The sequence below is a fragment of the Belonocnema kinseyi genome, chromosome 6 (assembly GCF_010883055.1).
Source record: "Belonocnema kinseyi isolate 2016_QV_RU_SX_M_011 chromosome 6, B_treatae_v1, whole genome shotgun sequence".
Classification (NCBI taxonomy): domain Eukaryota; kingdom Metazoa; phylum Arthropoda; class Insecta; order Hymenoptera; family Cynipidae; genus Belonocnema; species Belonocnema kinseyi.
Genome location: NC_046662.1, coordinates 69,992,142 through 70,019,445, shown reverse-complemented (window position 1 = coordinate 70,019,445; position 27,304 = coordinate 69,992,142). Strand labels below are relative to the sequence as shown.

Here is a 27,304-nt window from a genome sequence, read left to right as displayed (position 1 = left end):
CGTCATTTGAAGGATCAAGCTCGACGAAAATGGTTCACATTAGTGAATACTAATGCCATCTCTTAGAATTTTCAGGTACTTATCAGACTGCCTAGTATGTCTTCCTTTATATTATTTTCTATATTAAATTTACTAAACAAATTGATTATCTTTATTAATTTTTTGTAGCCATTAAATTATGTAAACATGCGGTTGAAACTTTATAAGTTATTTTCAGCTCTATTTGTAACCCATTTTATTTGAAATTTTGAAATTTTTAAATAATTCGATTTTTTCTTACAGTTTTTGGAAAATCCTTTAAATCTTTAAGGTACTTTTTTGATCATTTTGGAAATCTCTTCAAATCTTTTTAAATTTTGTGTTGTAATAATTTTTCAAAATAAAAACCATTTTCAATTTTCCTAAGAATCTTAAGAAAATGTTTTTATTCTTTTGAAGCCTTTTATGTAGTTCTTTAAATTATTTGAAATAATTTCAAGTTCTAAATTTAATTTGGATCTTTTTTAAACATCTAAATATCCCTTAAAATGACTCTATTTTTTCTACAAATAATAATTGTTCTATTGTTATTTATAAATGCAAATTTTAAGGATTTTTTTTAATTTTCTAAAAGTTGTAGAAAAAATTTAATTCATTTTAAAATATATTTAAAAGTGACGAAAAATTTCATCAATTTTTTTAAATTTGGAAAAATTTAAAACCACTTTTAGATTTCTCAAGATCTCGAAATAATATTTCAAAGCTTTTCAAGGGTGCTTAGACTATTAGAAATTAAAATACTATTCAATTAATTAAAATATTATTTTTCAATTTTTAATGTGTCTAGCTTGAAATTACTGACAATAAAATAATATAATAATATAATAAAAGTGAATTAAGAAAAAAAGTGACTAAAAGTGAACGTGTAACAGCCGTTATTCTTGAAAGTTACTTAGACTGCTTCTCCAAGAAATTCTCTGAATTTTACTCTTTTTTTTTGAAATCCGTAACTTTATCCGGTTTTCCAGGTTTTTTCCGACCCTGTATGAAGCAAAAAAAATTTTCTGATAATTTCAGATGTGGAAAGTGCACTGAGTCTCGAATTAGTCTCGAGTTATGGCCCCCAGAGAAATTACAGTCTTTTCTCATCGCTGGATAGATGTGTGACTCCAATGGGAAGACGACTTTTACGCTCCCAAATTTTGCAGCCTCCCTGTGACGATCGAGTAATTAAACAACGACAAGCGTGTGTGTCTGAACTTGTCCAGAACAGGAATCTCCACACCATTCTCCATGTAAGTATTATTTATATTATAAAATGGTGTCCAGTAACCTTGAAAACCTTGAAAACCTTGAAAACCTGGATTTCTCCTTCATTTTTTTACGATAACCTTGAATTAAATTTTCTTTTCTTTTAAAACAGTTATTTTATTGAAATGCGAAAAGTTATTTCAATATTTTGGTCTATTATGAAAGAAGCATCTCGTTCAGAAGAACTCTTGCTTGTGACAAAAATCCGAACTAGGAAGAATAGGTATGATTTTAAATACGCATTTTAAAGTGTGCTTAAAAGTGTTTAAAGGATTTTCTTACGGAGTTTAAAGTATTTATTGGATTATAAAAATAAGCATGTATCGGAAACAAAGGGTTTTATATGGAATTTACATATTATACGGTCAAAAACACATATTTTGACAGAAATATATTTCTAAAAAAAAACAATTATTGTACTATTTATTGTGACTTTCAAAGGAAAAGTTAAATGGACTTGTTTTGAAGCAAAAATGAACCCAATGTACATTTTTATTAATTTATACATGAAATATTTAATGTTTAAAAATCTGATCTAGAAATTGGGTTAGAATTCATATTTCAATTCTAATCGTCTATTATTCGTATTCTTTGCATAATCTGAATAAAATTGGTCGCTACATACATTAATTAAAGTTTATTCAAGCTTACAATACATTGAAACTTGCATGAAATAGTGAAATATTTGTTTTTTAAACCTATTTTACAAAAATGTGTCTTTTTTCACTGTATAAGATGTATAAGAGTTGAATTTTCTACCAAATTGTCGAATTCTATACCAAATTGTTAAATTTGCTAATCAAAAAGATGAATTTTATTTTATTTAATTTAAAAAAATATATATTTTTTACCAAAAAAGAAGAATTTTCAACAAAGTACATCAATTTTCAGCTAAATATTTTGCATTTTTTTTAAATTTTTAAATCAAAACAGATACATTTTAAACACAAAATAAATTAGTTGCATTTTCGGTGAAAATTCATTTTGAAAAAGCAAATGTTTTACAAAAAGAAATTTGTAGTTTTTACGAACTAGTTGAATTTTATATCAAATTGTTGCATTTTCAAGCCAAAAAAACTAATTTTCTAAAAAAAATTGAATTTTGTACCAAGATGTTGAATTCTGTACCAAATTGTTGAATTTGCTAGCCAAAAAGACGAATTTTCTTTAAAACTGTTAAATATTCAACCTGGGGATATGAATTTTCAACAACAACAAAAAAGAAAAATTTACAACCAATCAATTTAATATTTGAAAAAATAGTTAATTTTTCTGTTAAAAAATTACTTCTGAAGGAAAAAAAGATTTTTTACCAAAAAAGGCGAATTGTCAAGAAAATACATAAATTTTAAGCTAAATATTTAACTTTTTTTCGTTTCTAAATTTTTAATTAAATTGTTGAATTTTTAAATCAAAACAGATAAATTTCAAACACAATATAGAGTATTTGCATTTACGGTGAAAATTCATTTCTAAAAAGCAAATGTTTTACAAAAAAATTTAATTTTGTACGAACTAGTTGAATATTATATATCAAATCGTTGCATTTTCAAGCCAAAAAAACGAATAAAAAAAACAGTTCAATTTTGTACCAAAATTTTTATTTCTGTACCAAAAACGATAAATTTTCAATAAGATAAATACACTTTTTAACCAACTGTTTAATTTTTGAGTCGAAACTATGAATTTTCAACAAAATAATTAATTTCGACCAAAAAGATTAATTTTCTACCAAAAAAGAGAATGAACGCGATGTTAGTCCAAATTTTATTCAATTAATTTTTTATTTATATTTTTTTTGTTTCTAAATTAGTTCCAAATATAAAAAATATATAATTTTCTGTCAAATAGTTTAAGTTTATACAAAATTGTTGAATTTTCACGAGAATTAGTCGAACTCTAAAGCTCAAAAATATGTTTTTTTTTTCACTGTATAAGATGGAAATTCAATATAAAACTATTTTTGATGAAAATTTGTTTTAAGTATTCAATCATTGTTTTATACTTCACAAAACAATCATAAAAACATTTTGATGCAAAAATTAAAATACAATTTTTAAATTGTACCTACTCTTTCTAGTTCCAGTTTTCGGCACCAGGTGACGAAATGGTCTACCACCATTCCCAATATAATTGATCTTTTACTCTTTACAGTATAGATAAAGATATTTATAGGCATTTTTTTGTGAACTTTATCAATTATTTTATAGATTCCAATAAAGAGACTTTAATTTTTTAAATAATTATATCACTTTTAATTTCGTTTCCGCTAATATATGTTAAATTAAACTTTTTTTACGTCATTCAACTTACAAATTACAAAAATCATTTGTTGAAACTTTCGATGTTAATTCAGTTTCAGAATTAAAATGAGCCATGTCCATATAACGGATTTTTGAAGGTTTTAATCACTTTGTTTTAAAGTGTATATCGGATTACAAAACATTACTAAAGATTTCAAAGGTTTCAAAATATTTCAAAAATTTTCGAATATTGAAAAGGATTTTGAAGATTTTACAAAGATTTCACATATTTCAAAGATTTTAAAAAGGCGTGTACACCAAATTTCAAATATTTCACAACAATTTCAGTAAATTTTTAAAAATTTCAAAAGATTTAAATGATTTATGAGATTTAAAAACTGATACAGTACATCAGATTTCAAAGATTTTAAAACATTTCGAAGATTTTAAAAGATCTCACAAGTTTTCAACATTTTTATTAAAAATTTCACTAATATTTCAAATAGTTCAATAATTTCAACGAATAAAAAAGATTTCATAAATAAAGATTTAAAAGAAACTTCACAAATATTTTAAAAGATTTGACAAAGATTTCACATCGTTTTGGTTAAAAATTGATCTAATTGGCGGAGAAATGAACTATTTCGTTTGAAATTGATTTTATTTGAATGAAAATTTATTTCTTTACTAAAAATTTAGCTATTCTAAGTTGACAATGTATCTGTTTTAGGTGAAAATTCAACTATTTTGGTGAAAATTTGCCCTGTTTGTTGGAAAAATAATCTCATTAATTGAAACCTTATCGTTTCGTTTGAAAATTAATTTCTTTGGTTGAAAATTTAACCATTTTGTTCCAACAAATTTTGTTGTTATGTTAAAAATTGATTTTACGAAGTGAAATTTAAACTATTATATTTTTGGATGGGAATTGATCTTCTTAGTTGAAAGTTCATGTATTTTGTTGAAAATATTTCTTTTCGAAAAAGAATTATTATTTTGGGTTAAAATTTTATGTGTTTGGTTGAAAATTCAAGAATTTGGTTAAAAATTTACTTTATTTGATTGAAATATAATTTTTTTACAGGAAGTTTAACTATTCTTCTTCCTCTTCTTTATTCATAATGTGTCCCCTAAGGGTTTACATGACTTCCATTCCTTACAATCTTTCCGTTTAAATCTATATATTTCTTACAATCTTATCCTTTCTATATATACAATTATTTACAACTATTTACATAAAGTCTTATATCTAGTTCCTTATTTCTATTTCCTGCGATAGCGCAATTTAGGACTTGTTAGCAAGCGAGTGAGCGAGCGAACGAAAGCGATAGTGCAAGCGAGAGAGAGAGAATGAGAACGCAAACGCATCTTAGTCTACTTAACTTTTACTTTACCATTACTTACAATTTTCACGCTTCTAATCGAAGCGACTTCCGTTTCCTCTTTCTTTCACTTTTTTATACCCCCATTTACCTTTTTCACGTGCATTCTTCCATTCTCCCTCATTCGCTCCTCTAGCACCCTCCAACTCCTTCATCCATTCTTCTCCTAATCCATCTTCCCCTCGAATCTTAACCACATTTTCTTATCAGCTTCCTTTATCTTCCATTCCTCTCCTACATCCTTCCCATACATGCTCCCATGTTTCCTCCTCCCATTCACATATTCTACACATTCTGTTCTCTTCTTTTTCCCAGTACATCCCCTCCCTTACCTCGTTTCCCAGTCTAAATCTTGCTATTCTGGTCCACCTTCTCTCTCCCATCCCTTTTCTAAATACTTTGGCATCCCTTCCTTTTTTTATCATCTTATACCATTTATTGTATTTTGATTCCTCACTCGCCCCCCATCTTTCTGTTAATTGTCTTTCCCTCTCCCTTTTTTCCAATTCTTCATAGTTTACTCCAGTCCCGTCCACTATTTCTCTATCATTAAAGAACTCCCTCCTTTCTTCTTCCCACCTCGTTAATTCGATCGCCCTCCCTCTCCTCTCTTCTACCTCCATCAAACACTTTCTCGCCAACTCCCCTCCCTTTCCCTCCCTAAGCTTTGTCTCAAATTTCCATGCCCTCTTACCCGCTCTAATACTTAACTTATCCCTTTGCGCTTCTTCTCTCATCATATATCCTGGCGTTCTCCAGTCTGCCCCTAGTGTTCACCTTATATACCTTTCTTGTAAACTCTCAATATCTTTCCTTTCTTTCCATCCCCATATCTCTGCTCCATAACCTAATACCGACCATACAAGCGTATCAAATAACCACATTCTCCTTCTCCAATTTTTTTTTGAACCTTCGTTTTCCTATTCCCCATATCTGTTTCATTATCCCTGTTGATTTTTTTATCCTTTCTCTTACATGAGCTGTATGATCTCCATTCGTCTGCAAGATATATCCCAAATATTGATACTCTTTGACTTCTTCTAACTTTATTCCTTTCCATCTCCCTGACCATTCTTTCTTCCTTCCTCCTCCTTTTCTAAACCTCATTATCTTTGTCTTTTCTACATTTACATTCAGCTTTTTCCCATCTAAGTATTTCTCTAATCCTGTAATTAATCCCGCCATCCCTTCTTCATCCTCTGCCATCAACACTATGTCGTCTGCGTATGCCAGTGTATATATCTTTTCCTTCCCTATCCTAACTTCTCCCCAAGACTTTCTCCTTATTTCTTCTTCCAAGTCTGATATTAATAAATTAAATAAAAGTTGTTTTTTTTCTTGAAATTTTTTACTGGAAATTAAAATATTCTATTTTTGGATAAAAATTTGTCTTCTTTTAATTGCAAATTTACGTATTTTGTTGGAAATTTGTCTTTTTCGCGAAAAATTATTCTTGAGTTGAAAATTCCACTATTTGGTTCAAAATTAATTTTTTTTTAAATTAAAAATACATATTTTTAGGTTGAAAAGTCATATTTTCGTGTTGAAATCTCAACTGCTTCGCAGAAAATTTATATTTTTGGCTTGAAAATTCAACATTTTGGATTTTTTTTTCTTTGTTGACTGAAAAATTTTTCATCATTAAAAATTGTAAATTTCGATTTTAGTTAACTTTCAAAATTTTTCAAGGGTTTGGCTACTCCTTTTTTAAATGTACACCAGATTACAAAACATTACTAAAGATCTCAAAAGGTTTCAAAGATTTAAAAATATTGAATAGAATTTTGAACATTTTACAACGATTTCATGAATTTCAAAGATTTAAAAAAGGCGTGTACACAAAATTTCAAATATTTCACAACAATTTTATAACATTTTTAAAACATTCAAAAGATTTAAAGGATTTGAGAGATTTGAAAAATAGTACATTACACCAGATTTTAAAGATTTTAAATCATTTTGAAGATTTTAAACGATTTCAGAAGATTTCAACAAAATTGTAAAGATTCTACTAAGATTGAAAAAATCCAGATTTCTAAGATTTCAAAACATTTTGCACAATTTAAAAATATTTGTATTATTTCAAATGAGTGCAAAAGATTTCACAAATATTTCAAAGATTTTATAAAAATTTCATAACGATTTCCGAAGAATACAAGACCCGAAAGATTTCAAAAGAGATTTTTTAAATCTTTTGGATCTTTATGAAATGTTCGAAATCTTTAAGAAATTTTTGTGAAATCTTCAAAATCTTTAAAAATATTTGTGGAATTTTTCTTAAATCTTTGTTTGTGAAATCTCTTCTATCCGTCGAAATCATTAGATTTTTTTTAAATCTTAGTGAAATCTTTTCAAATTTTTTGAAACCTTTTGAAATCGTTTAAAATCTTCGAAATGTTCAAATAAATTTTATCTAGTGTATTGTACCATTTTTCAAATCTTTAAAATCCTTTAAATCTTTTGAAAGTACACCATATTTCAAAGATTTCAAAACATTACAAATATTTTAAACGATTTAAATTATTTCAATGATTTTAAAAGAATATGAAATATTTCACAAGTATTTCAAATATTTAAAACCACTTCAAAAGGTTTCAACAAATTTGAGAAGATTTCAAAAGATTTCAGTGATTTCAAATGAACACAATAAATTTCACAAAAAAAGGTTTCTAAGAAAGCTTTCTTAAATATTTCAAAGATTTCATACAAATTTCTCAAAGACTTCAATTATTTCAAATATTTAAAAAGATTTCACAGAAATTTCAAGATTACACAAAGGTTTTAAATCATTCAAAATATTTCAACGAATTCTTTTAAAATGATTGCCCAGTAAAAAATCAAATGTCTCATCGTTTACATGTATGGCAATCGTTTATTTGATTATTTGATGTAAACAAAAACCATAACTGGAAACGCTTAATTTCTGGACCTGGAAAACCTGTAAAAGACCTTGAATTTCGTTCCTAGAAATTTTCTAGGCACCCTGTATAAATAAATTAGGACATCTTTTTACAAATAGGTATTCAAGTATTAATTAATTTTGGTTTAAAAATAATTTTTAGCCAATCGTAAAGCAACTATTTGGCGCTGATCGTCTTCTGGGTCTTTCAATGCGAGCCATGTTCATCAGCGAATGCGTGGAGACGGCAGAAAGAAATTTAAACTACGTTTTGCTGTTAAAAACTAGTCTTGAAATCATCCCCAATCTTTCTTCTGCTCTTAATCCTGTCACGTCACCTAATTTGGTAAAAATTCGAGAGGTTCGTTGTCAGAATTATATCTCTATTATTTGTTTTTAACCAACTGCTATTATACTTGTATTAAATTCACGGTTGCTACATGCCAGGGAATTCCAGAAAGTCAGGGGTAGTAAAGGAATCTTAAACTGATCAGGAAATATCAGGGAAAATCTGAATTTTGTTAAAAAGTTATTCTTTCTGGTGGAAAATTAAACTTTTTTTGTTGAGAACTTGTCTTTTTGGGTTCAAAATTTATATATTTTAGTTTAAAAATGAACTACTTAGTTTAAAGTGAAACTACTTTGTTAAAAATTAATTTCTTTTATTTGATTATTCATCATTTTATTTGTAACCCCTTTGTTTGCTCAAAATTTAATTGTTTTGTTAAAATTTTTAATGTATGAAAAGTAAATTTTTTAACTAAAACAGAAAATTAACCTTCTTGTTTGAAAATTTATTTTCTTGGTTGAAAATTCATTTATTAGGTTGAAAATTAATTTTTTTATCTTATAATTAAACTATTCCATTTTTTTATCGAATATTTATATTTTTTGCCAAATTCTTTAAGCCTCAATTAACAAAATTAATCTTTTTAAATGGAAGGTTTCCAAATTAGACTCTTAATTTTGAGGTTTAAATTGACATTTAAAGACAGAATGTAAAAATTATATAAATCGCAATTATAATCTTAAATGTTTTGAAACTTGAACAAATTGCAGGGTTGCTAAAAAATCCCCATTTCGGAATTCTCACGCTTTTCCCTGACCAATTTTTCATTCTTCCTAGCTATTCTAAATTTTTCTTTCAGGTATAAAAACTACCTTGCACCTAGGTGATCAATAATATTAATGGAATAAAAGGTATGTTTCTGAATTCATTTTAAACACTTTTAGTGACAACAGTCATGCAGAACTTTAAAATATGTCATCAACAAATTGCGTAATACATACAAATATTTTTTAGTTTTCAACTCAAAATGTCGATTTTCAACAAAAAATTTAAAAAATTTAATTTTTCGTTAAAAAAAAAACAATTTTTAACCAAGAAAAAAGAAATTTTCAACAAAATAGGTAAACTTTTAAGCAAAGTGATGAATTTTCGACAAAAATTAATTATTAACAAAAAGTGTAATAATTCGTATGACCCCCCGCCCCAAATATTTTAATTTTCAATCAAAAATAGTTGAATTGAACTTAAAAAATTTTAAGGCAATAGTTGAGATCTCAACGAAAACAGACTAATTTTCAAACCAAAAAGAGGAATTTTTAATCAAAAAAAATTTTTTTCGGTCAACAAGGAAAAAAAACCATAATGTTGAATTTTCAAGCCTGAAACACAAATTTTCTGCTAATAAGTTGAGTTTTCAACACAAAAATACGACTTTTTAACAAAAAGATGAATTTTTAACCTAAAAATATGTATTTTTTACTAAAAAAAATTAATTTTGAACCAAATAGTTGAATTTTCAAATTAAAAGATTAATTTGTTGTCAAAAAAGACAAATGTACAACAAAATACATAAATTTTCAACTAAAAGAAGATAAATTTTCATCTAAAAATAAAATAGTTTAATTTTCAGTAAAAAATATGTAAAGGAAAAAAACGAATTTTCAACCAAGGAAATTAATTCTTAAACAAAAATATAATAGTTAAATTTTCTGTAAAAAAACTAATTTTCGACCAAATAAAATAAATTCTCAAAGAAATTATTAAATTTTTAACCAAGCAGATGAAATTTTAACCAGAAATAATAATTCTTTGCCAAAAAGACATATTTCCAACCAAATACATTAACTTTTAACTAAAAATAACCAATTCCCATCCAGAACTAGAATAGTTAAAATTTCAATAGTAAAGTCAATTTTTCACAAATCAATAAAAAAAATCATTTTCAACAAAATGGTATAAATTTTTCACAAAAAAGATAATGTTTTAACTAATGAGATTATTTTTCTGCCAAAAAAGGCAAATTTTGAACAGAATAGTGGAATTTTCACCTACAACAGATAAATTTTCAACTTAAAATTAGAATAGCTCAATTTTCAGCAGAGAAATTAATTTTCACTCAAATAAAATAAATTTCTAACAAATAATATAAATATTAGATAAAAAATGGAATAGTTTAATGATAAGTTAAAAAAAATAATTTTCAAACAAATAAATGAATTTTTAACCAATAAAGTAAATTTTCAAGCAAGAAGGATAATTTTCTGTCATAAACAAGATTAATATTCTACAACAAAAGACGAATATTTAATCAAATAATCGAATTTTCAACCAAGAATGGAATAATTAAATTTTTAGTTAAAAAATGAACTACTTAGTTTAAAGTGAAACTACTTAGCTAAAAATTAATTTCTTTTATTTGATGATTCGCCATTTTATTTTAAACCCCTTCGTTTGCTCAAAATTTTATTTTTTTATTAAAATTTTTTATGTATGGAAAGTTAGATTAAAAATTCGTCTTCTGTGGTAGAATATTAATCTTGTTTATTACGGAAAATTAACCTTCTTGTTTGAAAATTTACTTTCTTGGTTGAAAATACATTTATTAGGTTGAAAATTAATTTTTTTAACTTCTAATTAAACTATTCGACTTTTTTATCGAATATTTATATTTTTTGTTAGAAATTTATTTTGAGTGAACTATTCTGTTGGAAATTTGCCCTTTTTGGCAGAAAAATAATCTCATTAGTTAAAACATTATCTTTTTGGTGAAAAATCTATACCATTTTGTTGAAAATTTATTTTATTCGGTCGAAAATTAGTTTTTTTACAGAAAATTTAACTATTATATTTTTGTTTAAGAATTAATTTTCTTGGTTGAAAATTGTTTTTTTCCTTCACATTTTTTTTACTGAAAATTAAACTATTCTATTTTAGGATAAAAATTTATGTATTTTGTTGTACATTTGTCTTTTTTGGCAAAAAATTAATCTTTTGAATTCAAAATTCAACTATTTTGTTCAAAATTAATTTTTTTTGTAATAAACACATATTTTTAGGTTAAAAATTCATCTTTTTTTGTTAAACAGTCGTTTTTTTGTGTTAGAAACTCAACTGATTCGCAGAAAATTTGTATTTCAGGCTTGAAAATTGAAAATTATGGATTTTATTCTTTTTTGACTGAAAAATCTTTCTTGATTAAAAATTCCTCTTTTTGTTTTGAAAATCAGTCTGTTTTCGTTGAGAATTCAACTATTGCCGTGACAATTTTTTAGTTCAGTTCAACGGTTTTTGGTTGAAAATTAAGATATTTGGGGGCGGGGGGTTATACGAATTATTACACTTTTTGTTAATAATTAATTTGTTGTCGAAAATTCATCACTTCGGTTAAAAGTTAAACTATTTTGTTGAAAACTCCTTTTTTCTTGGTTAAAAATTATTTGTTTTAAAAAAAAATTTAATTTTTTTTGTTCAAAATCGATATTTAGAGTTGAAAACTAAAAAATATTTGGTTGAAAATTCATGTATTTTATGTATGTATTACGTAATTTGTTGATGATACTTTTCAAAGTTCTGCATGACTTTTGTCACTAAAAATGTTTAAAATAAATTCAAATACAAACCTTTTACTCCATTAATATTATTGATCGTCTAGGTGCAAGGTAGTTTTTTATGTCTGAAAGCAAAATTTAGAATAGGCAGGAAAAATGAAAAATATGTCAGGGAAAAGCCAGGGAATTTCAAAATTGGGATTTTTTAGCAACACTGAACTTTTTTCAAGTTTCAAAACAATTAAGATTAAAAGCTGCCTCAATTACAATTGAATAGAATTTATTATGATTGCGATTTTGTCATTTTTACATTCCCGCTTTAAATGTAAATTTAAACCTCAAAATTAAGGGTCTAATTTGGAAACCTTCCAATTAAAAAGATTAATATTGTTAATTGGGGCTTACAGAATTTGGCACATAAATCGAAATATTTCAATAAGTTATTTTTCAAATAAATATCTATTTGTCAAATTCACAGAATTTGAAAGACCCTCGATTCCAAAAGATGAAGGAGCACATTTTGCAAATTGTCCAAAGTGATGCAAGATCTGTGAATGGTTATACGTCTGCAAATATGCAACGTTGCTTTGCATTAAAAAGTGGAATTAACGACATGCTGGACGTTGCTCGCCAAACTTACTGCGAACTCATTGATCAAACACGAAGTAAATAAACAGTAAATTAAAAATCAGGGAGGCGATTTCACCGGTAAATAGGGAAATGACCGTGAATTTTATTGGCCAAGAAAAAACGGGAAATGAACAAGAGTTTAATTTAAAAACTAGGAATTTACTTCTGGCCGCAGTAAAAGTGATTTCTAATTTATCTATAGTCGCAGATTTTTCAGATTATCTCATGTTTTTCTAATTAAATCATAATTTATTATTAAATTTTCATTTATTTAGAAATTAAACTATTCGTTTCAAAATTTATCTACTTTGTAAAAATTCGCCTTTTTTGTAGAAAGTTAATCTTTATGGTTGAAAATTCTTCTTCATAGTATAAAATTGAACTATTCCATCTGAAGATTCATCATTTTAGTTGAAAATTGAACAGTTTGGTTGAATAATAATTCCTTCTACTTAAAATTGGAATGTACATTTTTAGTTGAAAATGGATATTTTGGTGTTCAAAATTCTTTTTTTTTTGCAAGTTAATCTTCATGTTTAAATATTTTTCAGTTAAAAATTCCAGTATTACGGTTTAATATTGATCATTTTTTTTTAAATTCATCTCTTAGGCTAGAAATAGAATTGCTTGGTTGAAAGTTAAAATCTTTTGTTAAAAATTAATTTTTTCGGTTGAAGATTCATCATTTATTAAAAAATTTATCAGTATGGGTGAATATTAATTAATTCAAGTTAATATTTGAATTACATTTTTCGTTGAAAATTTATCTTTTCGTATTCAGAATTCAATAATTTGGATTAAAATTCTATTTAAAGCTAATCTTTTAGGTTGGAAATAAAATTACTTGGTTGAAAGTTAAACTGTTTTGTTGAAAATTATTTTTTTTTTAGTAGAAGAATCATCATTTTCCTTAAAAAATTATTTCTTTGGTAGAAATATGAGCTATTTGGTTAAAAACTTGTTTTTTCTTTGGATGAAAAGGAATTTTTTTGACGAAAATTGAACTATTTTGTTAAAAATTTGTTTCTTTTTTTTAATTATCTTGCTTTTTAAACTGAAAATGTAACTATTATTCTAGTTAAATATTCCATAATTTTAGATAAAAATACGTCTATTTTGTTGAAAATTCAATTTTTGACTACAATTTTAATTATTCAATTTTTTGTTAGGGATTCATATTTTTCAGTTGAAAATTCATATTTTTTTATAGAAGTTAATATTCATGGTTGAAAATTCATCTTTTTGTTCAAAAATCGAATTATTCTCTTTAAAGATTCATAATTTTAGTTGCAAAATCATCCTTCTGGTTTAAAATCCAACTATTCCACTTGAATATTTACATTCCAGTTAAATATTTACAATTTTAGTTTAAAATTCATGGCTTTGTCTGAAAAATTAACTATTTTTTTTAAGTTAGTTTTTTTTGTTGAAAATTAGTTTTACTTGAAGATTCTTCTATTTGGTTGAACATTAATTTTTTGAACTAAAAATTGAATCATTTAAGTTTTGATTGACAATGTATCTTTTTTGTAAAAATGAATTTTTTGTTTTTTAAAATTCAACTATTGCAGTTGAAAATTCATTGTTTTAGTTGAAAACTCATCTTTTTGGTTTAAAATTTAATTGTTCCAGTGAAAAATTCATCAGTTAGGTTAAAAATTGACCCATTTTCTTGATAATCCGTTTTTTGTTTGTTCAAAAGTAATTTTTTCCATTAAAAATTTAACCATTCCATTTCTTGATGTAAATTGATATTTTTAAGTCGAAGATATAAGTATTTGTTTCAAAGATAATTTATTTTGCAATTTTTTCTTTGTTATGTTAAAGGATGTTTAGAATGAATGTCATGAACTAAAATAAATGTTTTCGTTTATCGGCAAAGATGAATATGTCACTTTTAGTTGACCGGGATAATTGCAAAATTTAATTGGGAAAACCCGGGAAATGACCGGGAATTTGAATCCGTCCGCCGAATCGCCACCCTGAAAATTAATAACATTCGGATATATCAAATATCAAGAAAAATCGTGGATCCAAACAAAATTAAAAGGCATTTTCTGATATTTGCTAATTACTTTTATAAATTTAAGATGATTTACTTGAAAACTATGTCAAGTATGAAAAAATAATACGACTGCGGAGGCATACAATCAAAATTATTTTTCTTTGAAGTCTACCACTTCGCCACCCGGTGCCGAAAACTGGAACTAGAAAGAGTAGGTACAATTTTAGAGTTGCCGTTTTAATCCCAGAAAACAATTCCTGGTTTTCCAGGTTCGCAAACTCTTGATTTTCAAACTCTTAAAATTGAAGTTTAAACGTTTTTTAATTTAACAATTTTGTATTCAAATCCGATTCAAATGCTCAATAATTTACACGTATAAAATGAAAGCTACTAACACTTTTAAACTGAACAATTTTTTATTAAATGCAGTTATCAGCCAAATAAAAAATTTAATAAATTTTAGTGTTCAAAGCTTCAGATTCAGTTCTAAAAGTATAAATCAACGTTATCATTTTCAATTCTTTAAAGTTTAAATTGAAGAATCAATCAATTAATTTAAAAAAATTAAAAATATTATAATTTAAAGCGATTTTAAGCCAGAAACATTAAAAATTGAACGATTACATGTTTTTATAAACTGAACACTTTTTAAATTGAAAGATAAATTATTTATATTTTAAATGGTTAAAAATCCTTAAAATGCTTCAAAATTTCATGTTTGATAATTTTGTAAATCTTTCTAAATGTTTTTGAATAATCACTGACAGTTATCTTTTCAAAATGAAAATCATTATAAATTCACATAGTAAATGTTTTTAATCTTTTGAAGCCATTCAAAATTATTAAAAATCTTTTTAATATTTTTGTACGAAATCTGCCAAAATCTATATTTTTTTCAAATTAGATCGTCGGCTATATACACCGAAATTTTGTTACTAATAGCCGGATTTTGTCGGTACACGTAGACACTTTGTTTAAATTATTTCAAATCATTTCAAATTTTAAACTGAATTTTTTCAAAACTTCTGAATATTTCAACTTCCTTGAATTTTTTTATCGAATAATATGTGTTCAATTGCTATTTATACATCGAAATTCAACAATTTGACTTACAAATTAAATGTTTTTTTTTAATAGAACAATTAAAATCTAACGTTCAAAATTTAGTTTTTAATATTTGAATAGAATTAATGATTTTAAATAAACATTCAGATATTTCTAAATATTAAGTAATTCTTATTTTTCTTAATTACAAAATTTCAAATTGAATGTTTTAAAAATTGAATATTTTAAACTAAAATAATACGTGAAGATTAAAAAAAGCTTTAATTATGAATATATTATTTTAAGGTTATTTAAAAACTGAGAATAGTTTATAAAGTTTCAATCAAGCATTTATATTCGTTTAACTAATAAGACTTTCCAATTGCAATAGTTTACATCATTTTTAAAGTTAGAAACTGGAAATTCTAAAATTGCGGACTGATTTCGAATCGTCTTGTGAAATTAATTATTATTAACTTTTTAAATCTTAAAGAACAATTCAATTTAAAAAATCATTATTAATTTATATTCACAGTTGATCAGCTAAAAATGTTTTTTATATAAAATCTTCGATTTCAAACGCTTCTAATTTTTAATGTACCTATTCGTTATAGTTCGGATTTTTTTCACCAGGTGGCGTATCGCAGTTTAACTATTCTCAATAGAAAATGTCCCTTGATTTGATTCGTGTTCCTGCGAAAGATACATTCTATTAAATATTTTTATAAACAGTTTTAGTAGAATCTTTGGGTCAAGAGCACAATCTGCCTTTAGCAGTGGCATGCAACGCTGCCTTAGGATATCATATTCGAATGGACATACCAAGACGCTTGAACTTTAACATCAGCGAACTGCCCGATATTTTCGTAGAGGTAAGTTAAAATCATCTGGAAAACATGGAAAACCTACAGTTCTTAAATGCCCAAGATATACTTTTTGTTTCTTTGTTTTTTTTTAATCTCTTTTTTTCTCTTTTTTTTAAATAACAGGTGATTCCAGAAAGTCAGGAAATGTCAGTGAAAATCTGACAGAGTTAGGGAATTTTCGAAAAACTAAAATTGAAGTTAATTTTATTATTGTGGTTTAAAATCGCAACTATTTGGTTGGAAATCAATCTCTTTTGGTTAAAGATTCAAACTAGTCTGTTAAAAATTCCAATTTTTTGTTTGAATTCAACTCTTTTTGGTATAAAATTAGAATCCTTTTTAGTTGGTAATCCAACTACTTAGTTGAAAGTGGAACTAATTTGTTAAAAATTCATTTATTTGGTTGATGATTAATCATTTTAGTTGAAAAACCTTTTTTTTTTTGTTCAAAATTTAATTATATTATTGAAAACGATGTTTTTTTTACTTAAATAGTAATTGTTTTAACTAAAAATTTAACTTGTACACATTTGGTTCAAAATTTATCTTCTCAAGTTGAAAATTCAAATATTTCGTTTAAAAATCCTGTATTTTATTGAAAGTTTGAATTTGTAGGAGAATATTTAAGCTTCTTGGTGATAATTTCCTCTTTTTGGTTGAAAATTCATTTAATTTGTTATAATTCGTCTATTTTGCTAGAAAACTCATTTCATTGACTGCAAATTAATCTTTTTGCTCGAAAATGAGTTCTTTCATATTTAGAATGAATTTTTTAAAGTAAAAATGTAACTTCCATTTTTTGTCGAAATTTTATTTTCTTTGTAGAAATTTCATCTTCTTTGTTGATCATTTACTTTAAGTTCATTGAACATTAAGTTTTTACTGAAAATTTAATTCTATTTTCAGTTCAAAATTAATCTTATTTAAGTGAAAATGTAAACATTTTTTGAAAATCCGTTTTTTTTTGTAGAAGAGTACTCTGATTTGTTAGAACTTGATCTCCTTGGATAAAAATTAACTTCTGTGGTTTAAAATGGAAATATTTTGGGGATAATTCGTTTCTTTTTTAGTTTAAAGAATTTTTTTCTAACTGAAAAAGTAACTATTCCATTTTTGATAGAAGATTTACATTTTTAGTTCAAAATTAATTATTTAATAACTAACTTCAAATTGAACTATTTTGTTTTGTAATAAATTTATTTTAGTTGAAAATTTATATATTTTATTGAAACTGTATCTTTTTTTGGTAGGAAATTCCTCTTTTGAGTTTAAAATTCAATTATTTGTTGAAAATGATTTTTTTTTAACTGAAAATCTAATTATTATATTTTTGGTTAGAAAATCATGTTTTCGATGGAAAACAAACTCTTTTGTTGAAAATTAGTTGTTTTTTTTTGTTGAAAATTTATTTTTCTAACATTTTAACTATTCTAATTTGGATTAAAAATTTATCTTTTTTTAGATGAAAATTCATGTACTTTGTTGAAAATGATTGTTTTTAATAACAAATTAATCTTTTTGAGTTGCAAAATTCTACTAACTATTTCGATAAAAACTGATGCTTTTGCGCCCTTTCCAATTTGAAGTTTCAATTGGAACTTAAGTTTGCAGCAATGCATTTTCCCGCGAAATTTAAAAAATGTAATTATTAATAATGAAGATACTGGAATATTCTAGGAATTTTTATATACCAGGAAAAACCTGAAGATAAAAGGGAATTAGTCGAGAGCATGCTTAATTTTTTTTACAAATTGTACTACAAAATTTTAAAATTATTATTCTTTATTTGTAAAAGTAGCTTCAGATGACTGTATGAACTTTTTGTTAAAAGTTAATTTTTTAGTTGAAAAAGGAGCTATTTTGTTGAGAATTATTTTTTTCTTTAGCTGAAAATTAACTTTTTGCTGAAAATTTAACTATTTGGGTTGAAATTTTCAAGTATTTTGTTGAAAAATTGTTATTTTTTGTGTGTGACAATTACTTTTTCAACTAAAAATGTAGCTTACTATTCCAATTGAATATCCCATCATTTTTATTAAAAATCCATCTCTTCAGTTAGACATTACTTTTTTTATAACTGAAAATTTAAATATTTAATTTATGGGTTACAATGTGTCTTTTTTAGTTAAAATTCATGTTTCTTTTAAATATTCTTTGTTAGTGGAAAATAATCTTCTTGTTTAAAAATTAATCTTTCTGTTTAAAAATTCAAATACTCCAGTTGCATATTTATAATTTTAGTTGAAAATTGATCCTTTTGGATTAAAATTCATTTGTTATAGTAGAATATTATCACTTTTTTTAATTAGTCATTTTTTCGAAAATTTGTTAGTTTTTCTTTTTGTAATGAAAAATTATTTATTTTTTTGTTGAAAATTTAACATCTCCATTTTTGTTTGGAAACTTTTTTTTTAGTTCAAAATTCAACCATTTAATTGAAAATTCATGCCTTTTGTTAAAAAATCGTATTTTTTGTTTTTGAATAAATCTTTTTGTTTGAAAATTAATCTTTCTGGTTGAAAATTAATTTTCTTAATTAAAAAGTTAGAAATTTGAAGCGGTTTAAATTTAATTTAATATAATACCCTTATTAATTTTAACTGAATACTTCTGATCTTTAATTATAAGAAGATAGAATACAAATTTATTTGAATTGTTATTAAAATTCATGGACTTTAAAGGCAAATGCAAGAAATGATTAATTACGTTTTTAGTACAATTTAATTATTTAAATAATAGATGGTTCTAATATATTTTTTCGAACATTTTGTAATATAATTTGTCAAAGTTTTCTAAATTAAACATATTAATTATAATAAAAAATGGCCTTAAAACATAATTCTAGGTTCAAAAAAAGAAAAACTGCCTTTATATGACTACCGATTTGTTAATGGCATTGAGTCAGCAATGCAAAGATGCTCGCGATGAGCTTCATATTATGAGCAACTGGTAAGAAAACTTCAAAATTCATACTTTATAAAAAAAACATTGGCAAGGGGTTGATCACTCTTCACATCTGATGTAAAGTCTTCGTGAAATCTTTTGAAATTTGTTGAGATCTTTTAAATCCTTGTGAAGTCCTCGAAATCTTTGTGAAATCTTTTTAAAAAATTTCAAATCATTGAAATATTTGTGAAATCTTTCTGTAAAATTATTATTCATAGATTTTCAGTTTCTTTGTTTATTAAAAATAATTACGAATTTATGCACCATAGATTTTTTAAATCAAAATTACTAAGTAATTCATTTTATTTCATGTTAATATTTCTAAATTTTTCAATACATTATTGATAAAAGAAAACGTTTTAATTTGAAATTATTTTTTAACATTAAGGAATAACTTTGTTCTTAAAATTTTTCTGCCACAGTATAATTTATAATTTTTTCACATTTATAAAGTGATTAAAAAATGAAACGACGGATAAAACTTTGAACCACTTAATTTGCCAAATTTATAAATTGTTGGCAACGTTAACAAAATTGTCGGTACTTTTAGGAAAAAAATTAGCGGTATCAAAAATAATATTTCCGAGAAAATTTTATACCATTTACGATTTATTTTAATATATCAGTTTTAAGTTTTGAGCATTACAAAATAATTGTAAAAGAATCTCGAAGATATTAATACAATTTGTTTAATTTTGAGGAATTTTAAAAATTTAGGAAAACTGAATTTTTTCAAAATATATTTAGAAGTTTTAAACGTTTTTAGAAGATTAAAAAATAATAAAAATCTTGAGAAGACTTAAGAAAATGTTAAACAAAATGTACATTTTTGAAGATTTTGAAAAAAAGTGAAGAAGCTTTCTAAAATTTTTGAAGGTTTCAAGAGAATAGTAACATTTTCTCAAGATTCACGAGGAAATCTCAATATATTTTATTTTGAAAAATTAATTCTAAGAGAAAATCGAACAGCATTTCAAAATGTTTCCTAACATTTTGAAAAACAATGTAGAAGAATTGTAACAACATTTTTGCAATTTCGCAAGATTACAAAAACTGAGAAAAAATTAAAGTAAGTTTAAGAGATATTTAGCAATTGTAGAATCACTCAAAAATAATTTAAAACCTAAATAGATTTCAAGAAATTTAAAACAAAGTTCAGATTTTCGAAGATTTCGAAAATTCAAGAGAATAAAAAAATGTTCTTAAGATTCCTGGATTTAAAAATTGAATTTGAAGAGCCAAAAAGAGTTAAAAGAAGATTCTGAAAGGTTTTGGAAGGTTTGAAAAGATTAAAATTATTTTAAAACTTTAAAAGATTTTTGAAAATTGATTAAATATTTTTTTTATTTTATCAAAACTGCCACAGGTCCTATGTATCTTTTAAATGGACTTAAAATTTGTCTAAAACTTTGTAAACAAACTTGTAAAATATAAAAATTATACCTTTTCGACAGATCTAAAATCTTTAAAAATCTGTTCAATTTTTCTCAATAATTTTTTTTTTATTTTCTATTCGAAATGATTAAATTTTGTTTGCTTTGGCAGAAAAATCTTTCGGTGTTGAAAATTCAACACTTTGATAAAAAATCCTTTCTTTTTTTTGAAATTTCACCTCCTTTGGAAAAAATTCATCTTTTTTAGACAAAGATGCAACTGTTTAGTTGAAAATTAATATTTTTCGGTCGAGGATTCGACTAATTAATTGAAAATTCGTATTTTTGGATGAATTCAACTGTTATTGATATAAAATAAAAATCCTTTTTAGTCGATACATCAACTATTACGTTTTTCGTTGAGAATTCATCTTTTTATTTTATAATTAAACTAGTTAATTAAGAGTGCAACTGCTTTCTTAAACATTAATTTTTTAGTTGAACGTTCATCATTTTATTTGAAAATTCATCAGTTTTGTGAAACATCTCATCTTTATTGGTTCAAAGTACAAGTAATTGGAAATTAATATTTTCTGGAGGATAATTCAACTATTTCGTTCAAAATTATATTTCTATAATGAGATATTAATCAAAGATAATAATAATTATTATTATCAAAAACAATATTAGCCAAAGATAACAAAAATTTTCTCATTACACACCAAAAACATCTGATTTATAAACTACCGTCCGGACAAGAATTTATGTTCTTTTTTACAGAATCAATATAGTTTGTAAAAATTGAATATAAATAATAAACAATAAATAGTAAATAATAATTGATAAATACAGGTACACAATTCATATTGCTAAAGATTTCACAAAGATTTCAAATATGACACAATGATTTCAATGATTACTGAATATTTTTTAAATTTCGCAATTATTTTTAAAGGATTCACAATAATTTCATAAAGATTTCAAAGAGATTGCACAGATATTTTAATGATTTCCTCAATATTTCACAGGTCTCGAAAAGATTTCAGATAAATTAAAAAGATTTCGCAAAGATTGTAATAATTTTCTAAAGATTTCACAAAGATTTAAGTTGCCTACCTTTAAAGTAATTGATAAAATCGACAAAAAAGATCGATTATTAATTTAAAAAAATTTTAAATTTAAAGATTGAGTTTTACATTTCTCTTTAGGGAAATTGAGAAATCATACAGTTATTATTGTTATGAACAATCATAGTTTAAATTTTAATTAACACCACCCAAATAGAATTGTAGAGAATCTTTCAAAGAATAAAATGAGGCCTTGAACATTAGGATTAATTAAAAATTGTAACTTTTTCCTAAAGAGAAAAGAAAAACTAAACCTTTAATTAACTTTAAATTTCCTTCAAATTTCGAGTGATTTAAAAGATTTCAATAATTTCACAAATATTACCAAATATTACAAAAATATTTCAAGTATTTCGCAAAAATTTGTAAAGAATTCAAAAATTTACGGTAAATTTCAATGAGCCCCCAATTATTTGGAAGGTTTTAGATAGATTTTGAAACTTTCACAGACTTCAAAGATTTCCCAAAGATTTCAAATATTTCGCAAAATTTCGAACATATTAAAAAGATTTCACAAAGGTTTCAATGATTTTCCAATGATTTCAGTGATTGCACAAAGATTTTAAAGGTTCCGCAAGATTTCAGATAAATTGAAAAGATTTCACGAAGATTTGACAAGTTTTAGAAAGATCAGGGTACGAATCGATAAATTAAGTACACGATAATTAAGTAAGAACAGTTTGTATTAAGAAAAATCAAGAAGACACAAGATCGGGTACCAAGGTAACACAAAAACAAAAAACGATCGTAGCACAGAGATTGTATCGTATTTAAATTCTAATTCTAACACTCTACCAAATTAAAAAAACTTAAATTTTTGCTAATCCTAGAAGACGAATACATCTATCGTGCCTTGGTTTTGTTAACGCCTTAGTCAAAATGTCAGCAGCTATATCCTCAGATGCTATGTGCTTCAAATGCACTTGATTTGATTCCACAACTTCGCGAACAAAATGATGTCTAATGTCGATATGTTTAGACCGAGCATGATAGACAGGATTAGTTGCTAGTTTCTGAGCACTGTAGTTATGAAGTTTTATCCTGATTGATTTTAAATTTGACGCTCCAAGTTCTAGTAGAAATCTTCTAAGATGTACTGCTTCCTTGGCTGCTTCACTCAAAGCCATATACTCAGCCTCGGTCGATGATAGAGCAACGGTACGTTGCTTTCTGGAGTCCCATGAAACTATCCCATTGTTGATAATAAAAGAATAGCCTGTGAAGGATCGCCTTTCGTCAATTGAACCTCCCCAGTCTGCATCAACATATTCCTCCTGAGGATTATCGCCACTTCTGTAGAAAATCCCAAGATCACTTGTCCCTTTTAGGTAGCAAAGCACTCTCTTCGCTGCATTCCAGTGACTCTTGTCGAAGCAGTCATTAAATTGACTCAGTAGACTTGTGGTGTGAGCAAGGTCTGGTCGTGTTGCCACAGATAAATACAACAAACACCCAAACAGTTGTCGATAAGGTGGTTTCTCACCATCTCCATAAGACCAAGGTTTGTTCCTAACTAGCTTTGCTCCAACTTCTAGAGGAGTTGATACAGGGTTGCAGTCCTGCATTCCAAATCGATGAAGCACATCTTTAATATACGTCCTTTGGTTTATCAGAATTCCTTTGTTGCTCTAGGTAAAGTCCATTCCCAAACAGCGTTTGAGATTCCCGACATCCTTAACCTCGAAAAATGTTCTTAGATTGCAAACAAATTTTACAATCTCTTCACTGTCTTCGCACATCATAAGGATATCGTCAACGTAAATAACAATAATCATTAACTTACCCTTTTTGTTATTTAGGTAGACACAGGGATCTGATTTCGTCGGTTCAAATCCAATGGATCGTAAATCCCTATTCAGGAGTTTGTACCAGACGCGTCTAGCTTGTTTTAGTCCATACAGGGCTTTCTTCATCAGGCGTACCTTGTCACCACGTTCCAGTTCATTCAACATGACTTTAGCCTTGTTACTTAACCCTTCCTGGCTTTCTCCCTTGCTGATGATGTACTTACGAACTTTTTCCAATCCACTTGGAACTTCCATAAATACTGTTTCTTCTAGGTTCTTGTTGAGATACGCCGTTTCTACATCATATTGTTGAATATGCATCTTTCTTTGAGTGGCATAAGCTATTGTCGTTCGTATGGAACTCAAACGCGCAAATGGTGCATATGTCTCATGGAAATCTCTCCCATATTCCTGGGAGTATCCTTTGGCTATAATTCTAGCTTTTCTTCTGACTAGAACACCATCCAAGCCATATTTATTTGTTAGAACAAAACGACTACCAATGACTTTGGATGATTCAGATCTGTCAATCATATTCCATGTATCCTTCATCATAATCGATTTTACCTCGTCAGCCATGGCCACCATCCATTCGTCTAAATCTTGACTGGTTAATGCTTGATTGAGAGGAATTTCGGTTGCGTTGAAGGATATTTCGAATAGATCATCCAGTCTAGCTGCATCCAGTTGTTCATTTTGTGTAAAAACATGAAAATCCTCATTTTCAGAATCTAGTTGATCATCTCGAGCAAAACCACGAAACTACACGTTGTCCAATTCTTCATCACGATTAGTAGGCATCTCCTGCACGATCTCATTAAAATGATGATCCAATTTTCGATCACCACAAAAATCGATTTCGAAAAGTTGATCCTCGTTTTCAACTTCGGTCACATTGTCCAATGAACTAGTCATTCCCCTAACAAGGTCTTCATTAGGATCGAAAATCTCGTAGTTCTTAGTTATTCGAATCTGACATTCCTCTAAGAATTTTACGTACCTGGATATTACGACTTTCCTTTCGTTTGGTAACCAAACTCTATAAGCCTTCGATTCTGGCCTATATCCAACAAAGATACCTCTTCTTGATCGCGAATCTAGCTTGCCCTTGCTTGGTGCTCTATTCATGACGAACACTTCATTTCTAAAACGTCTGAAATCAGCCACATCCGGTGGTTCTCCAAACCAAGACTCGTAAGGCGTCTTTCCATTCAGTTTACTTGTCGGTGATCTGTTTCGAATATAACTCGCCGTATTAACAGCTTCCGCCCAGAACGTTGCAGGCAATCCCGATTGTATCAAAAGACACCTCGCCATGTCCATCAATTTTCTGGTTTTCCGCTCAGAAACCCCATTTTGTTCTGGATTATAAGGAGCTGTTAGTCTCCGTAATATTCCGTGTTTCTGGAGCAAATCAGCAAAATCCTTATTGACATATATTTAATATTCTTACCTTGATGTGTGCTTATAAAAACTCTAAATTTGTCAAATTCATCCATTACTTGATTCTTGTGACTTATGAACTTAATCTCACACCACCTGGAAGAATCATAGATGAAAGTGACGAAATAGACTTTCTTTCCAAGAGAAGCCACGCGCATTGGTCCACAAACATCGGAATGTATTATCTCTCCAACACTCGTCACTCTTTGCGATATTTTAGGAAACGGAGGTCAAAACATCTTTCCCTGTAGGCAAATAGCACATTCAAAATCTTCATTTAGTCTATTTATGTTGACACCCTTAATGCGTTCAGTCCTGACGGCTTCACGAAGAGATTGAATATTTAAATGACTCATGCGGATATGCCAATCTTCCAGAGAATTTTTCTTTGGTGTCCTAGTTTTGGCATCTGTCTTAAAAATTTGCTTACGCTCTGCATCGCAAGCCCCACTAAAAAGATATAGATCCTTTTCGCGATTTGCAGTGAGCAACACGTTTCTACAATTATCAACTATCTCGGCCTTGGTTTTACTGAAAATAACATCATGTCCCTTATCAGTAATCTTTGCAACCGAGGCGAGATTCGTTCGTAAGTCCGGAACGTATAAAGTGTCACTGAACTGTATAACTTTTTTATTACCATCTATTTTCGTTAATGCTGTCGCGGTTTCCTTCCCGAATATATCCGTGCTTGCATTGCTAGCCAGATTTAATTTTCCATATGCACTATCTCGACAAATTTTCGTAAAGGATTTGATATTATTACACATGTGGGATGTGCATCCACTGTCAACACACCAGGTATCACACTCCCCACTATGTCCGATTTTAAACAATTCCTTTTCCAATAACAGTTCAGACGTTCCAAGCAAACATACATATTCGACATTGTTTCCAGCCTGTTCTTTGAGCTTATTTTTTCTACAGTTTTTCGCCCGATGTCCGATCGTACCACACTTAAAACACTTCATGTTAGAATCATCCTTTTCTGTATTCTCGTGCCGATCTTTCCTATAATTCATATTTTTATGCCCCGACCGTTTCGCGACCATCGCATTTTGTACCATCTTAGTACTCATATCTTTACGCGCGTCAAATTCTTCTCCAATTTTTATTCGAAGTGTTTCTAAAGTGGGTAAATCATCACGAGATGACATTGACATCGAAAGTTATCAAAACTTTCTGGTAAACTTCGCAAAAGCATGACTGTCAATAAATCGTTATTAATTTCGACTTCGAGCTCTGCCAACTTGTCCACCGTATCAAAGAAACTTCGAGAATGTTCTCATGCATCATCTCCTTCAAACATTTTCAAGGACATTAAGTGATTTAACAGGGGGGCCTTCCGCGCTGGGCCCTTGGACTGGTATATAGCCTCCAACCTAGACCAAATTTCACGCGCGGACGTACAAGACTTTATTTGCATAATCTCGGACAGATTAATTGCAAGCACAATATCCGATTGTGCTTTAAAGTCGGCTTTTACACATCTATCAACAGCTACTTGTGGTTGCCCATTTCCTTCAATCACCTCAGGCTTTACGACACTTCCTGAAACGTAACCCCACGCGTTATTTTTTATTAAAACTGCACTCATCTGTAGTTTCCAGGTATCATAATTGTCTTTGCTGAGTACTTCGAATTTTACCCTGGTTGCGTTCATCGTTGCGATACACTATAACTCACGGTCTCGAAACGACACAAACCTCAAAATTCACGACAGCCACCTGAGTTCGTGATACTAAAGTTAAATTTCGTTCTTTCCACTTATAATATCGCTACACGTTCTGGGCCCATAACCTTTTAGGAAGATCAGGGTACGAATTGATAAATTAAGTACACGATAATTAAGTAAGAACAGTTTGTATTAAGAAAAATCAAGAAGACACAAGATCGGGTAAAAAGGTAACACAAAAACAAAAAACAATCGTAGCAGAGAGATTGTATCGTATTTAAATTCTAATTCTAACAACAAGGATTGCAACAATTTAACCAAAATTTCATAACGATTTCAAATATTTCGCAAAGATTTTGAAAGAATTTACCAAGATTTCACAAAGATTTTACAGAGATTTCACAAAAATTTAAATGATTTTCCGAATATTTTCGAAATGTTTTCAAACCTTAAAAAAATTAATGGTATTTAAAACATTTCTCAAAGATTGAACATATTTCGGGAAGATTTTGGATAGACCTAAAAGATTTCACAAAGACTTCAATTATTTCATAAATATTTCAGATATTTCAAATTTTTTAGGAAGATTTAAAATATTTCGGAAAGATTGCGCGTAGATTAAAAAGATTTCAACAAGGTTTTAATGATTTCCCAAACATTTCGAATTTTTCGGATTATATTATTTCCCAAAGATTTCAATAATTTCACAAACATTACCAAATAAATTTAAAAAATATTTCAAAGATTTCCAAAGATT

The 27,304-nt window shown here is 27.2% G+C and overlaps 1 protein-coding gene across 1 annotated transcript in view; it reads left to right on the top strand.

Annotated features, from left to right (window-relative positions):
* The window catches only part of LOC117175433, a 57,365-nt gene that overhangs the window by 7,805 nt on the left and 22,256 nt on the right, over nt 1-27,304 (top strand). Inside the window, exons 5-13 of the mRNA XM_033365140.1 lie at nt 1,057-1,274; nt 7,978-8,175; nt 12,130-12,316; nt 16,063-16,202; nt 19,042-19,145; nt 22,713-22,800; nt 23,078-23,143; nt 23,275-23,399; nt 23,502-23,702. Of these exons, the coding sequence (XP_033221031.1) occupies nt 1,057-1,274; nt 7,978-8,175; nt 12,130-12,316; nt 16,063-16,202; nt 19,042-19,145; nt 22,713-22,800; nt 23,078-23,143; nt 23,275-23,399; nt 23,502-23,702 (1,327 nt within the window). The remainder of the gene's footprint in view (nt 1-1,056; nt 1,275-7,977; nt 8,176-12,129; nt 12,317-16,062; nt 16,203-19,041; nt 19,146-22,712; nt 22,801-23,077; nt 23,144-23,274; nt 23,400-23,501; nt 23,703-27,304) is intronic.